The sequence below is a fragment of the Elgaria multicarinata genome, chromosome 6, assembly GCF_023053635.1.
Source record: "Elgaria multicarinata webbii isolate HBS135686 ecotype San Diego chromosome 6, rElgMul1.1.pri, whole genome shotgun sequence".
In the NCBI taxonomy this organism is placed as follows: domain Eukaryota; kingdom Metazoa; phylum Chordata; class Lepidosauria; order Squamata; family Anguidae; genus Elgaria; species Elgaria multicarinata.
The window spans coordinates 105,027,575-105,044,051 of record NC_086176.1 but is presented as its reverse complement, the minus strand read 5'-3'; the positions used below and the strand labels follow the sequence as shown (position 1 = coordinate 105,044,051).

The window sequence follows — 16,477 nt, the reverse complement described above, 5'->3', positions numbered from 1 at the left end:
AACTGGATACAACCCTTAGTTGTTTTGATGCTTTTGTCTCATGAGGCATACCTTAAACTGTAGGACTGCACCCTTATTCAATTAAAATCCTGTCCTTCCTCCATAGAGCTCTGGCTGGTGATTTATTTATTATTGCATTTATATCCTGCCTTTTTTCCTTCAAGGAACCCAAGGCAGCGTACATAATCCTCCTCCTCTCCATTTTATCCTCACAACAACAACCTGTGACGTAGGTTGGGCTGAGAGTCTGTGACTGGCCCAAAGTCACCCAGTGGCCTTCCATGGCCGAGTGGTGACTAGAACCCAGATCTCCTGACTCCCAGTCCAACACTTTAGCCACTACACCACATTGGCATGCATGCTTCTTTCTCCTCTCCCTCATTTTCTCCTCTCCAGTATCGACCTGCCTCCTACCTCTGAGGCCCTCCTCTGAGTGAGAGGATTGCAACAAGGGAGAGGGCCTTCTCAGAAGTAGCCCCACAATTGTGGAATGGTGTCACCAGTAATTATTATTATTATTATTATTATTATTATTATTATTATTATTATTATTATTAATTTATATAGCACCATCAATGTACATGGTGCTGTACAGAGTAAAACAGTAAATAGCAAGACCCTGCCGCATAGGCTTACATTCTAATAAAATCATAATAAAACAATAAGGAGGGGAAGAGAATGCAAACAGGCACAGGGTAGGGTAAAACTAACAGGATAAAGTCAGAACAAAATCCACTGGACTCCAACATTGTCATCTTACTGGCACCAGGTTACTGGCACCTCTATTCCCATGCATTGGATGGGATAAGTTGCGGCTTTTTAATGTTTTTTATTTATTGGGTCCTGGTAGTCTTGTTATTAATCCTTTCTGTTTCAAATAGTTTTGAATTTTTACACGTTAAAAGTTTTACATTAAGTTTAATCATGCTGTGACTCACTCAGACAGCTTTGAGTGGTATAGAAACACAATAAGTGATAATGAATGAAACGAATAACTCTGAGAGGTAGGACAGGTTGAGAGATGGTGACCAACCCAAGGTCACCCAGGCTGAGAGATGGTGACCAACCCAAGGTCACCCAGGCTGAGAGATGGTGACCAACCCAAGGTCACCCAGGCTGAGAGATGGTGACCAACCCAAAGTCACCCAGGCTGAGAGATGGTGACCAACCCAAGGTCACCCAGGCAGAGAGATGGTGATCAACCCAAGGTCACCCAGGCAGAGAGATGGTGACCAACCCAAGGTCACCCAGGCTGAGAGATGGTGACCAACCCAAGGTCACCCAGGCTGAGAGATGGTGACCAACCCAAGGTCACCCAGGCTGAGAGATGGTGACCAACCCAAAGTCACCCAGGCTGAGAGATGGTGACCAACCCAAAGTCACCCAGGCTGAGAGATGGTGACCAACCCAAGGTCACCCAGGCAGAGAGATGGTGACCAACCCAAGGTCACCCAGGCTGAGAGATGGTGACCAACCCAAGGTCACCCAGGCTGAGAGATGGTGACCAACCCAAGGTCACCCAGGCTGAGAGATGGTGACCAACCCAAAGTCACCCAGGCTGAGAGATGGTGACCAACCCAAGGTCACCCAGGCAGAGAGATGGTGACCAACTCAAGGTCACCCAGGCTGAGAGATGGTGACCAACCCATGGTCACCAATACTGAGAGATGCCAAGGAGCCTCATGGCTTAGTGGAGATTTGACCCAGGGGTCTCCCTAGTCCTAGTCCAGCCTTGCCTAACCTTGTGCACTCCAGATACATTGGAGAGCTGCTCCCACCATTCTCAGCCATCATGGCCAAACCACTAGCTCTCAAAATGCATGTGCAGCAAAATCCCAACACTGGCACAATCATACCTTGCATGAAGAAGGAACTAGGAAAAGTGCTGGCTGCTGGTTTCGACGATGGATAGCCTGGCGAATCCCGATTGTAGTCGGCAGTGCTTGCAGAAGGGGCATAAACCTAAGGCAAGAGAAAAAGGAAATGCATTTATTAAACTTCCAAGAATAGTTGAGAAGAATGTCATGAAAGACAATGCTTAAAACGCAAAGTTAAAATAGTGATCTTCCATGGACCTTATTGAGCTTATCCAGCTCATCACATTATATCATATACTGCTTTTTTAAAAAAAATAGAAATGAGCCCAGTTCACAATAAACATGAGTTTGGATGGTACCATTTCAGACTCTAGCTGGGATCTCTCATGATTGAATAACTCCTCCATATGAAAAAGAAATTCCCCCCATATAGAAAACTAGCATTCCGGAAAGGCTAGGTTAGAATGCTGCTTTCTGATATCTGGTTTCCTATAGTAAAAGACCTTTTTTACATCTGGAAGAACATTCAGTCATGTGAGCTACTGAACAGTGTCACCCAGGTACAGTTGTAGATCCAAACATACTTTGCACGAGCAGAACGTCACCTCCTCCTGTTGCCTCCAGCCATCGCAGACCTCTGTGCCTTTTGCCCAAGAGACTGCAGTGGAGTGGAGAGGATGGAAGACAGGAGTGTAGCTCTGCTCGTGCAGTGGGTGTTTCCCATATTCTCCTCCCCACTGCCAACTCTTGGGCCAAAGGCACTGACAAGCTCATTGTCTTTAACAGCTGGGAATAGCCTATTGAATATGGCTGGTGCAAAGTCACGAGAACTTTACTACAGGTCATTTTTGATAAGAATTTAACGAATTTCATGAAGTTCTCCATAGAAAGATTATTATTTTTAATTGCATGCAGGAGAAAATAACCCTGACATGTTCATAGTAGCACTATGAAAGCAGTATATGGTATGTGTCAATGGGCCCCAAAAGTAGTCAGTGCACTTCAATACCGCTATAAATCGGTAGAGTGGGTGCCTTTTATATACCGCTTTCATACTGCTTTCATAGGCCACAGCTAGACCTATGGTTTATCCTGGGATCATCCAGGGTTTGCCCCTGCCTGAGCACTGGATCCCCTGTGTGTCACCTAGATGAACAGGTTTGACCCCTGGACGATCCAGGGATAAACCTTAGGTCTAGCTATGGCCATAGTGGAATATCCTGCTTGGTGTAGATTAGGCCCTGGTCTCAAACCGTTTAGGTCTGTAAAAGTTACAATCAGTACTTTGAATTGGGCCCAGAGAAGGAGTGGGAGCCAATGTTGATTGTACCATAAAGAAGTATTACGTTCCTCAAAACTGGCCCATAGTAAAGTTCCTGCCTCTTATATACTTTCATACCACTTTCATAGTGCAATGTTCTGCTTGATGTAGACTAGGCCTATATCTACTGTGTCTGGCACTAAACACTCTCGATGACATAGATATGCATGGTGGAACTATAATACCATAGAAACATACACATACACACACACACATACATATATATATATTATGTGTGTGGAACTATAATACCATATATATATATATATATATATATATATTATGCGTGTGGAACTATAATACCATAGAAATATATATATATGTATACACACACACACACACACACACACACACACATAAATATAACCTTAAAACTGCTGTATTGTGTGGGAATATGCAGATTTTACACATTAAAAGAGGTGCAATGAAAGAAAGCAGGAAATGAGCCCTTTCTTCCCACAACTGAAAAATGAAATATAGAAAGCGGCACTCAAGAGTACTGGAAATTTTAAACATTTCCCAAGATACTAAACTCCTATGATCATTGGATCATCGCTGAGAAGCTTGAACGAACCATTAAAAAACGGGATCGGCACAAGACCACCAAGACAGTGTGAGTGCACTTTGGGGGGGAAACACGCTTTTAGTACTTAGCATATTTGTATGTGCGATAAATTTAGCAAGTATGCCAAAAACCTAATTTACTTAACATTTGTTTACTAATACAACAGAGATTTTTCTGCCATTTCTTCACAAGGGATAAAAACGATCTATCTCATTATTATTTTACTTTGATTTAATTTAAACAGAACTGCTTTTTTTTTTAATGCCTAGACATTCTTTAAAAAAAATTGTAGCTTAATAGTGAGGGCTTTTTGTTTTTTTGTATTTTGGTTGAATTTAATGTATATGCAGGTAACTGTATATTTAAAATATATGTTTCTGTTTTTGAGACCTTTCTAACCCCAGATGGTTAAGAAGACCAAAACATCCCCATCATCTTGATGAAAATGGATACCTTCTTGCCTCCATTTTGAAGCAAGCAACAGATAACAACATTGGCAATGAGCCTGTTCTGACATTCACAGGTCACAGAAAAAAAAAGCAGGAAAATCAGAGGAAGAGGAGGGACCACCCCATAAACCTAACAAATATCACAATAATTTCTTTCAAAGAGCAAATGCCACCAGCAAAGAGATATATCCTGACAATAACAGTAGTGATTAATGAACCTTTTAAGCTGATATCTAAAGTATAAAATACTATACACTTCATTGTAACTATGTAAAGAGATTTTCCCAGTATGCAAAATACATTTTATCATAACATACAAAGAATCATCATAATCTTGTGGAGAATAATTTAAAACAACAACAACAACAACTTGCTTTTAAAAAACAAAGCATTTGAATGAACTGCGTCTTACATTAAGAATAATCACACAGAAAGTAAAGGGGGGCTGATAGAAGTTGGTGATGTCATTTTTAATGTTTTAGCCATTATGTTTTTGTTAATTATTTATTAAGCATTTTTATTATGTACGTGATCCCAGAGGCCAATTTGGCTTTTTTTATAACTAAAAGTGCTACTATAATTACTACTTATGGATGTAACCGCATATGCTAAGTGCAGAATCCAACCCTAATCCAGTCTGAAATCACACCAAACAGAAAGATATTTTTATTTCGGTTGACCTGGACAGCAACACTTACACAGTACAATTTAAAGCAATAAAAACCATCTAAATGTTGACATTAAAATCTATTTCAGCCAGGTAAAAAATTACAAACTTAAATCTAAAAAAATACTGTTAAAATGTTTTTTTTAAAAAAATGCCTCTGCAAATAAAAATGTTTTCACCTGGCACTGCAAAGAGTACAACATTGGTGCCAGGTGAAAACAGCATTACTGAAGAGGTAGGTAACCTTTTCTGTCCCATGGGAACATTTGTATTGCAGTTATTTTTAAGCGTGGGCATTTTTTTTAGGATTCTCTCTTTTCTTGCACTCCTTTGCTCATTGGATTCTCTCTTTTCTTTCTCCCTTTCCTCGTCCTCTTCTGGAATTCCTTCCCTTGATACCACCACCACCATCTCTCCATTCTTCTTTTTCCCTCCCCACTTGCTGCCTCCTACGTCTTTCCCTTCCTCCTGACACCGCTTCTGCTCTTTCTTCATCGCCCGCTCCAGATGCCCTGCCTGCCTCTGTGACTCATCCCCCTGATCATCATGGGTCTCACCTCCACCTCCTTCCTTCCCTGCTCAAAATGTGCTTCCTGCAGCTGCCACAACCCTTCCCCTGCCAATGTGCTCACCTCCATCTTCTCCTTCCTCCCCTGACCAAAACATCTTTCTTGCCTCCACCACATTGCCGAGATCCGTTACGTAGGTAAACCAGACAAGAATTCTAGCAGCTGACTTCTGTTCTAGTTAAAGCTTCAAGGTCAGCCTAACATATAACACATTACAGTAATCCAATCTAGAGGTCACTGGACTACTGATCACTGGTACCAGACTATGCCTGTCCAGAAAAGTCCACAGCTGACAAACCCAACAAAGATGGTAAAAGGTGTTACAAGCCATTTAGGACTCAAGAGGTAATGTTGGATCTAATAGGATCCCAAGATCCTTTAGGGGCAGTGCAACCCCATATAGAACTTTCAGAATCTACTCCCCAGACCCAGGAACCACCGAGCTAAAGTTCCTCCATCTTGTCAGGATCCAGCTTCAATTGATTGATATCCATTTCATTACTGAATCCAGACAATGGTTCAGCACCTCCACATCCCCACCTGGATCTGATGGCAAAGAGAAATAGGAGTTTGGTGTCATCAACATACTGATGACGTTTCACTCCAAATCTCTAGATAGATTCACTCACCACCTTCGTATAGTTGTTAAAGAGCATAGGAGGTAAGATGAAATGTTTCAGGACTTCACAGCTCAAATACCATGGAAACAAGCAACAATTCCCCAATGCTACTTTCTAAAACTGAATCTGCAGGTACCAGTGGAACCACTGTAACCCTAAGCCACAGAGTCAACCTAACAAGATACTAAATTCAACAGTATTAAAGCCACTGAGCAATCAAGGAGAATCAATACTTCTCCTGTATCTCTCCTGACAGAGGTAATCTATCAGGACAACCATTGTCTCAAGCATCTTAACTTACCTGTTCCCATACTTCTAGATTCATATCCTGTGCGACCCATTCCTATTCCAATTTATTTGGAAGTAAGTCCCACTGAATTCCATGGCGCTTATTCCTACATAAGTGTGCCTAGGATTGCAGCCTATGGGCTTAACTAGATGCTGTGACCCTGTTCAGATGACAAGCTAGGCCATGGTAGTTAAGCACTTTAAGCTAAACATTATGGCCTAATATGTCATGTGAACCATGACTTAACATGTCATGTGAACCATTCCTAACCATAGTGGCTACATAACCACAGTTTAAACACGCTCACTAACCATGTGCTGAAAAAGGTTTCGATCCTAACCATGGCTTAGCGTATTGTCTGAACAGGTGCATTGAGAGATACGGAATTGTAGTGGCTGCTGCCTGTGTCTTTGCTTCCCCCTCTTCCTAACGTTAAAGTAAATTCAATCAGTGCACTGTGCATTGCCCTGTCCCAGCCGGTGGTCTGAGATGGAGATGGAAGAAACATGAAAAATGAACTTTACACCCTGCTTGATCATTTCTACAATACCAAGATCAGTATCGATCCAAGCCACAGCAGAGACCTCTTACTTAGCTCTCTAATGCCATCATGGCTCATGTGTTCCATCATTTCCAATCCTCCCCCCCCCTTTGACATAACAACAGATAGGGTCTTTCCTTTCTTACTGCATATTCCTACCTCCCATCCTGATTCTTGCAGCCACCACATTACCAGCAAGATAAAAGCAGACAGAATCTGAATAAGCAAAAAGCTATAATTTGCTCAATGCTCTGGGATGTGTAAACTGGATGTGTTGTGAGGGGGAATACTAGGTCCTGGCTTCCACCACTGCAACAACACAGAACAAGCTTTTGCAGGAAGCAGTCCAACTCCAACTGCATGGGAGCTCTTGGCACACGACAGCTGCAACATCAGCCATTGTTTCTAATGGCTGCAGCTGCTCTGGGTTTGCTCCAGCTCAGCCTGAAGGCATACCTGCCAAATGTTTAAAATTACACACATCCATGCCACTTTTCCAGCAAGGTGCACATTGTGGTCTACAAAATAATAAAAGGTACAATAAAAAAATAGAAACCATTTAAAATTAAAATACAACAGTAGATTAAACTATGATAAATAGCAACAAGGGTCAGGTGACCGTATGAAAAGGAGGACAGGGCTCCTGTATCTTTTAACAGTTGTGATGAAGGGCTCATCTACACCATGCAGGATATTCCATTATGAAAGTGGTATATAAAAGGCAGGAGCCACACTACTGCTTTATAGTAGTATTGAAGCGCACTGCAGGATCTACACTACAGCATTATAGTGGTATTGAAGTGCACTGACAACTGCTGGGGCCCATGACACATCTACACCAAGCAGGTTATAGCACTATGAAAGTGGTATGAAAGCAATATATTGTATGTGTCATGGGCCCCAACAGTTGTCAGTGCACTTCAATACTGCTATAAAGCAGTAGTGTGGCTCCTGCCTTTTATATACTGCTTTCATAGTGGAATACCCTGCTTGGTGTAGATGAGCCCGAAGAGGGAATTTCAGCAGGTGCTGCAGGCATACAAATGACACCAGCTGAAATTCCCTTTTCTGTGCAACTGTTAAAGATACAGGAGCCCCTGTCCTCCTTTTCATATGGTCACCCTAAGCAAGGGAAAGGAGAAAACACAATTAGGCCTCTAATAATAGATTTTTGGCTTCTTCTGATGATCCAGAAATCCCCATTCTAGATAGCTAAGGTTACAATCCAACAAGAATTAAGCATCTGTAAGTTCATTGACACATTTAACTCTGTACTGGTTACTGTGGTCCCACAAAGTTCTTTTTATGCCTTCCTATCATGTTTTTACTTATTGGTTTGACAATGTTAAAATAGTTGTCATTGTTACTATTTCTTATTTTGTTTTCAAATGACATTAGTTGTGTGAACAGTGTGATATAAATGAAAAGAGCTAAGTAAGTAAAGTAATCTGTACAGGATACTTATATGGATTGCTATTGGATTAAGTTGCAATCCACTGCAGCATGCTGTGGGTTGCAGCAGTGCAGCACGAAGAAACATCTCTCGGGCTATGGTCACAAAACTGGAAGTCCAAAAGAGTTCTTATGGGAACTGTTTGTTGGAATGCTACAAGAGTATATAGGGACTTTTATTTCCCCTTCCATGGAGCCTCTGTCCACTACAGAAAGTATGACCCAGGAGAGACATAGGCCTTAGCTAGACCTAAGGATTATCCCAGGCAAATGGAGGGGTCGTCCCTGCCTGCTCCTGGAATCCCCTGTGTGTCATTTGGATGCACAGGGATGATCCCAGGATATAGGCCTGGATATAGGCCTGGTCTAGCCATGGCCTTAATGATTTCAATGCACTTAATCACAGTTTATTGGACCAAGAATGAGTACTGGGATTGCACACTCTCTTTTCTCTTACACCATAATGTAAAATGTCCAGGGTTTGTTAATACCACTATCGTTTGTTATACTATTATGTCCAAAGTGGAAAACTGGACTAATCTCTGACTATCAATCATGAGATTAGGTTTTATATCCTGGTTATAGTCAGGAATAAAATGATAGTATCCTGGTTTGGAGGTAACAAGGAACCGTAGTTTAACAAAACTAAGGAGAAAAGAGAAGAGGAAGAGTGGGAGGCAATGTTCCTTCTTTACTGTATATGTCTGAATCAGGCCTGGCTTTGGGAATACTAGTAATGTAGACAAGAACTCTGAGAGCCAAACTAGATGCAGTTGGGAAGATCTATGTTTTTTTGGGATTTTTTAACTTCAAAGCAGCCAAGTGGGGCTACTGTTTAAATTTGCTGTTTTAAATTTGTATTTCTTCACTGCTGCTGATTTTATCCTGGTTGTACTTTTATATTGTATTTTATATCATGTTTTATACTGTTTGTTTTATACTTTGAATGGTTTTAATTTTTGTGAACCACCCAGGGAGCATCGGCTATTGGGCGGTATAAAAATGCAATAAATAAATAAAAATAAATACTAATTACACTGGAGAAATAGTGCTGGAATCACTGATTCTCCAATCTGAATCCCCTCCACCAGAAGCTGCTATGAACTGTGCAGAAGGTAAAAATCATGGTGGACACCCTCTCTTTCAGCACAACTTTCCTGGTCAGGTTAAAACTCTCATGCCAATTCTTTGAAGTAAAAGAAAAAAGAAAAAGAAAGAAAGGTCATGGTTTTTTGCATCAAATCTAGTTTGGTCCTGGGCTACCACTGATTTGCCTGATTAATCAGTGAGAGCAAAATGTATTACCTTATTCAAACTTGTTTAAACAGTATAATGGCATGTAACTCCTGGAAATACTGACTGGGTTCATGCAACAGAATAACCCAAACTGAAGAGACTCAATTGTGAATAGTCATGGTTAACATGGGGCTCATCTACACTAAGTAGGATATTCCACTATGAAGGCGGTATATAAAAGGCAGGAGCCACACTACTGCTTTATAGCGGTATTGAAGTGCACTGACAACTGTTGGGGCCCATTGACACATCTACACCAACAGTTGTCAGTGTACTTCAATACCGCTACAAAGCAAAAATGTGGCTCCTGCCTTTTATATACCACTTTCATATTGCTTTCATAAAGGAATATCCCATGGTTATCCCCATGGAATAGCCCATGGTTATCGCAGCTTGGTTCAGACAACATGTTAATCCATGCTTCAATGACAAACCACACTCAACCCATATTCAGCCCTTGACTGCGGGCTATCATGTTGTCTGAAACCAGGTGCTGCTTTGCTCTCATTCATGGAAACAGAATATAATGAACTGTTTGGAGGTTATCTGGTAATGAAGCTTCTTCAATTTAGCTTATATTGAAGTCATATAAAGAGGAATAAATGGGATTGAAATATAAAAGGAGCAGATGTTCAGATCTGACCTGGGCAATCTAAATTTCTGCCAATTTTTCCACCATAGTGGTATATGGACCAAGGGACTATTGTTTGAGGTTTGGCCTAGGTCAGGAGATCAAACATGTTTAAGGATTATGTGGATAATGATGTGAGAATATCTGAAAAAGAGGTATCTTTTAGGGAAATTTTGCTTAGGAAAGGGTAACTTGCAGCTGCCTCCCTCATCCTAATTTTAATTTGTGCTTTCTCTCCAAATGTAAAATTCATCAGGATTTTCTTCTACTTGTCTGCAATGCGCTGGTTCATAGTTTAGCATTATGAGAATGAGTCTATCCTTTCACCAGGCATATGTGTTTCCTACTTCTCCTACTCCTCTGGCATGGCCACAATTAGAGTTTGGAAGCTTTTATTTCCTTTTTTAAAAATTATCTGCAGGTTGCCTGTCATCACAACCCAGAAAAACTGTGGTGAGTATTAACAATGGTTAGTGGAAATAAGCCACCTTCAAATCATAGTTTATGAAGCTGACTTGTTTTCATTAACTGTAATTAAGACTAACCAGTTTGACAATATGCTAAACTGTGATTAATCTAAAATGGAAGCTAAGATCTCCTCCTTGCAGCTATGCTTGAGGAGGCATGAGGAGAGGGAGAGATGTGGGGGAGCTGAGATTGGTTTGTTTGATGCTAAACCATGGTTTAGCAATACATCTGAATACAACCAGTGTGTACTTCACACCAACCCCCATCACTTTTGACCAATAGGCATTGTTTACAGAATAACTTTTAAATACAAAATTGCATCTGTTTTTCCTTTTATTACCTATTTACAAATAGAGTGGCAATTTCCAAACAAAAGGTTTCACATATTTACACTATGGCACATTCCAACTCTGTTCCTAAAGTTATTTTCTTGCCTGCTTACTTCCATATGCTAGTGTTCATTTGAAACTATGCCTCAAAGAAATCACTGTGTAAATAGTAGTTAAACAAGAATATGCTTTGAATTTTTTCAGAACAGCTAAATGCAAATTCCAATCCAGATATGAACTCAAAATATTCATTAATATGAGCAATCATACAGCACAATTAATGAATTCTTGATTACTGGTTAGTGGAAACATATTTGTCAGGTCACAGTAATTGCAAAATTAACAGCATGCTTTGAAATTCTCTCAAAGCAAGTCTATGAATGTCCAAACTGCAGCCACAAAAATGATACTTGAACATATGCAGTATATACATTTTTACTATTTATATGGATTTGGATAGGCAATTATGTGCATTTACCTTCCAGTGATACACCTAGGATGTGTATTTGAAAATCCAGTTTTTTACATTATCTATTTCTGAAATCAAAGACAGTTTGTTATGGCAATTACTATGGCCATGTGAGATAACTGAGGTATCAAGTTAAAGCACAGAAACTGTGGTTATGCAAACTTGCTATTGCACCCCCCAATCAGAGAAACTTGATGAAAGGAAGTACCCTTAGGTAAATGTAGGCTCCAGATCTACTGTTGGTATTGGGTTGTAACATATTGAAATGAGATCTCCCTAGCCATTGGTAGAATTACTAAGGGATTATGGAATATTAATGGACATTCCAACTTCTCAGCATACCAGATAGAGTAGTTGGTAGGAAGGCATGCAGAGAAGGGAGGAGGCAGAACTTTCACAGTCTGTGAGGGTCTGGAGCATGTGAGAGAGTAAAACAAGAATGGACTGTTTCTTTGGTATTTTCTAGCTCATTTGCAATTTTGTTATATTAGCCAGGTTGCAAGGAGCTCTGCTTAAAACAAACACTGAAGGTCTCCCTCCAGAAGCTGCACCTACGACTCAGATAGTTAACAAGACTTAAGTACCACTGACTTCCTTGTGTTCCTGGGAGGGACGGAGCTATATCTGAAGTGTTAGGCCAAGTAGTTTGTTTTTGAGGAAAGAAAGTGTCATCTGGCTGAATTTCTCACTCATCCTCTAGTAGCTTACTTCCCTCCGCTTTCTCATTCTCCTCTAAATTTTGGAGGAATATTAACTGCCCGCTTACATTGGCTGCCTATACGTTTCCAAGCCCAATTCAAGGTGCTGGTTTTAACCTATAAAGCCCTACATGGCCTGGGACCGCAATACCTGATGGAACGCTTCTCCTGACATGAACCTACCCATACACTGAGCTCAACATCTAAGGTCCCCCTCCGAGTGCCCACTTCGAGGGAAGCTCGGAGGATGGCAACAAGGGAGAGGGCCTTTTCAGTGGTGGCTCCCCGGCTGTGGAATGATCACCCTGATGAGGCTCGCCTGGCGCCAGCACTGTTATCTTTCAGGCGCCAAGTCAAGACTTTTCTTTTCTCCCAGGCATTTAACAACACTAAGTTTGTTTTCTAACGGACCCCAGAACTGTTGTTTTTAAATGGATACTGTTGTTTTTGTACTGTTGTTTGTATGTTTCTGGTGGTTTTTAAGTTTTGTATACTTTTTTAATGTTTACTATTTTTAACTTTTGTAAACCGCCCAGAGAGCTTTGGCTATGGGGCGGTATATAAATGTAATAAATAAATAAATAAATAAATACGGCATGCAAGAAGTTCTTTGGCCAAGGGTGAGCATGCAATGGCTTCCTAATTTCCAGGAGAGCAGGGTGGGATGTGGAAAGCTATTGCTTCAAGCATCTTTACTTATTCTTGCCTATGAGAACATACACTTTGTGAAAGAAGTCATTTAGTGTTCTATCCAAGCAGAGATGAGCTCCTTCCTCCTTGAGAAATGTAATCGGTATCTCAGTTTTAAGCCTATACCAGCATTCCCCAACCTGGTTTTCAGCAGATGTTTTGCACTAAGGCTCCTGCATTCCTGACCATTGGTCATACTGGCTGAGACTGATGGGAGTTGAAGTCCAAAACATCTGGAACACATCAGGTTGGGGAGGCTGCTGTAGTCAAATGGTCACTTACTCAGAAGCAAGTCTCACTGAATTCAATGGGACTTTCTTTTGAATAAGCATGCTTTGGGGATCAGGCTTCCGCTATCAAAATAGAGGAAGAATGAAACATGCTTTTGCTTCTCCGTTCTTTTGTGAAAGCAGTACAAATGTTTCTGGAACTGACAATCTGTCCGTATGACAGTCAATCTGAAATATATGCAACAAGAAAATTGCCTGAGGCCTGACCACAAAAAGGACAATCTTTCACATCCTCTCTACTGCACCTCAACATTTGGCATCATTGTTGTGAAGTCAGTTTTTGTCAGCTAAGAGGGCAGGGAAAACAATAAAATATTTTCCATCTCTGACACAGCAAGATGCTATAAAGAGCTACTATTATTTTTAAAGAACGACCCTGCATTTTAAATTTAAGTCTAATAAGAGACCTCATTGAACACATTGCTGGACACTTTTCTGACATGGGCACAACGCTCATTGATGAGTTAGAATTATATATGGACAGAATGGATGCAACAGACTGATGGAGAGTTTGGAGAAGAGCCACCATTCAGTTGTAGAACATATGCTTTGAATGCAGAAGGCTCCAAATTCAGCCCTTAGCATCTCAAGTTAAAGAAATTATGAGATACCAGGTAGTGAGAATGCCTGAAACTCTACAGCAGGGTTTCACAATGTGGTGCCTGCGGGCATAGGAAATATTTATTAATTTATTTTAACCCACCCACCCCATTTTTAAAATATACATACATGGATTTGTATGAAATGCATGCAACTTTCTAGCAATGATACATGGGTTGCAACAAAAGTGGACAAAATATCCAAATAAGTATCCCTTTGAAGATGACGTCTATCTGCCACCAATATTGAAGGTGTTGCAAGATCTTCAATCCACTGCATTATAGGAGGTGAAGGTTTATCCTTGCACCTTGTAATATCATCCTTTTAAGCTGTCAAAAGGATGCGGACCATTTGTTCATTTCCATGAAGCAGGTAAATAATTTAAAAGAGTATGTACATCAGTGATTATTAAAGTCTGTTCCAGTACAAAAATGTTCTGTGTAATAACCTCCACACAAAAAGAAGCAACTACTGGAGCTTGCCAAAACATATGCTCAAAGGAAACATTAGCTGTATTGCACCATCAGCAATTAGATGAATTAGACAAAACCTTATTAAAGAGAAGTTGACACAAAGCAAACATTTTTGCTCAGTAAGACACAACCTATAGGCCATAGACACAACAGGTAGACTAAAGTGGCAACCCATTACTTAACCATTTTGTGGTGGTGCTCACAGTAGTATCTCAAATTCCCAAATGTGCCCACGGATCCAAAAAGTTGGGGACCCCTGCTCTAGAAAGCAAGTCAGAGTAGATAATTCTGGACAAGTTAGACAAATAGTTTGACAAGGTATATGGCAGCTTCTTCCATTCCTATGTTAAACCTTTGCCTTATTAAAAGGTGATTAATTGTTCAGATGTACTTCCTTGCAAAGTATATAGGCATTTTCACAGATGCCAGCCGAAATAGAGGAATCTAGAAATTGCAGGGCAGCAGAGCTTCCCAGTCAGTTTGACTTTAATGAGTTTAATGACTTTAATCCAGAACCTGAAAATAAACTAAGATGGATCCATCAATAGAAGTTGCCTCTCAGTCTCACTGTTTGATCCATTAGCTACATTTATACTGTTCCACAGGACCAGAAGAGCTCTTCCACTTAAACACAGATGCTCTGCCTTTGCACTAAACATTCTTGAGAGTTCTCATTGTGAAATGTCTTTCCACTACTGACATGTTGAGATGTTTCAGATCCTGGATAGTCTGGATCCATCCATTACATTTGGTTTTGTGAAGAAAACTGAGAATGCTATGTGCAATGCTTGTTGTGTTGGAACTACATCTGTGGCTTGGATTTGAAGGAGATGTTCAAGAACTTTTGCTATACATGACTACTTGACTGGGTTTCATGGTCTTGATATGGACAGAAATCTGACCCTGGGCAAACAGTGAAATTCTTTCACGTAATCATCCCTTAAGGAGGGGCCATGAAGTTTGATGCTATTTTATTCCATAGTGCGGCAAATCTCTACTAGTTACTCCTGTCTCATTGTGGGATAGAGATGTGGAGTCTTGGAATACTTGGCTGCAGCTCTTGAGAAGGACAATGATGTTGATTGAAAACCAGGTTGTTCCAACTGCTTCAGTTTCTGGGTGAATATCAAGACCCAGGAGACCCAGGGGAATTTGACTTCCTTATCTGGCTTCTTCTCACCTTTCTTTAGGCAATGGGAATTATCCATTGACATTAGATTCTATGATTCTAGGACAACCTTTCTCAACCAGATGCTCTCCAGATGTTTCGGGTTCCCATAGCTGCTGACTCCACCATATACTCAATTCACCTAAAATCTAGGGCTCTCATCTAATGCGTTGGGAAGGAGAAATCATTGGTACAGGGCCTGGCTAGTTGAGGCCAAATCAAAACATGAGAGGATGAAACTGACAAAAGACTTCAACATGTCTAGAGGGGATATTGATCTGTACTGCTGAAGAAAGTAAATAGCAGCCAGGTGAATCTGCACCATTGTGCACTTGTGAACAACAGAACTATTAAAATTAAAAGTAAGAACATGAATTCATTTGTGCACTCCTGAAACACTAAAAAATAATTTTAAAAGGTTGCGAATGGAAAAAAATTGCCCTGAAAAGCAAGCGACATGAAGCAGGGAAATACTCATCAACTGACATGCTGTAAAGGAGAATAATATGAAATCCTATACATGTCATCACAGAAGAAAGTCCCACAATGTTGAATGGGTCTTACACCCAAGTAAGTGTGCCCAGGATAGTTGGGCTTGTCATAATTTAAATTGGCCGGGGTAAAAGTATTCAACAGCAAGCTTGCAGTAAACTGAAACAATAGCTATGCATTTTTTGCTAAATCATCCTGGAATGCCTGCCTCAGTAAACAACAAAAGAAAAATAACAACAATTCCAAAAGAGACTTGAATGCACTGACTTGGAGGGGGAAAACGTTAGTAAATCTGGTTACATAAAAGTTATTTCAGAAGTGGCCAACAGTGGGGCACATCCTAAATTGTCAATCCATAGAAAAAGTAATGGGACATCCACAGGATTGTATTTGACTAGAGTGACCATATGGAAAGGAGGACAGGGCTCCTGTATCTTTAACAGTTGCACAGAAAAGGGAATTTCAGCAGGTATCATTTGTATGCATGCAGCCCCTGGTGAAATTTCCTCTTCATCACAAGAGTTAAAGCTGCAGGAACCATACTAGAGTGACCAGATACAAAAGAGGGCAGGGCTCCTGCCAC

The 16,477-nt window shown here is 40.6% G+C and overlaps 1 protein-coding gene across 22 annotated transcripts in view; it reads right to left on the bottom strand.

Annotated features, from left to right (window-relative positions):
- TCF4 (transcription factor 4) overlaps window positions 1-16,477 on the bottom strand; it is a 410,485-nt gene that overhangs the window by 66,540 nt on the left and 327,468 nt on the right. For all 22 annotated transcript variants that reach the window (XR_010025561.1, XM_063128224.1, XM_063128230.1 and 19 more), the window contains one exon: window positions 1,857-1,962. Coding sequence is in view for 21 of the 22 variants with exons in the window: in XM_063128224.1 (XP_062984294.1) it covers window positions 1,857-1,962 (106 nt within the window). In the remaining variant the exon portion in view is untranslated. The remainder of the gene's footprint in view (window positions 1-1,856; window positions 1,963-16,477) is intronic.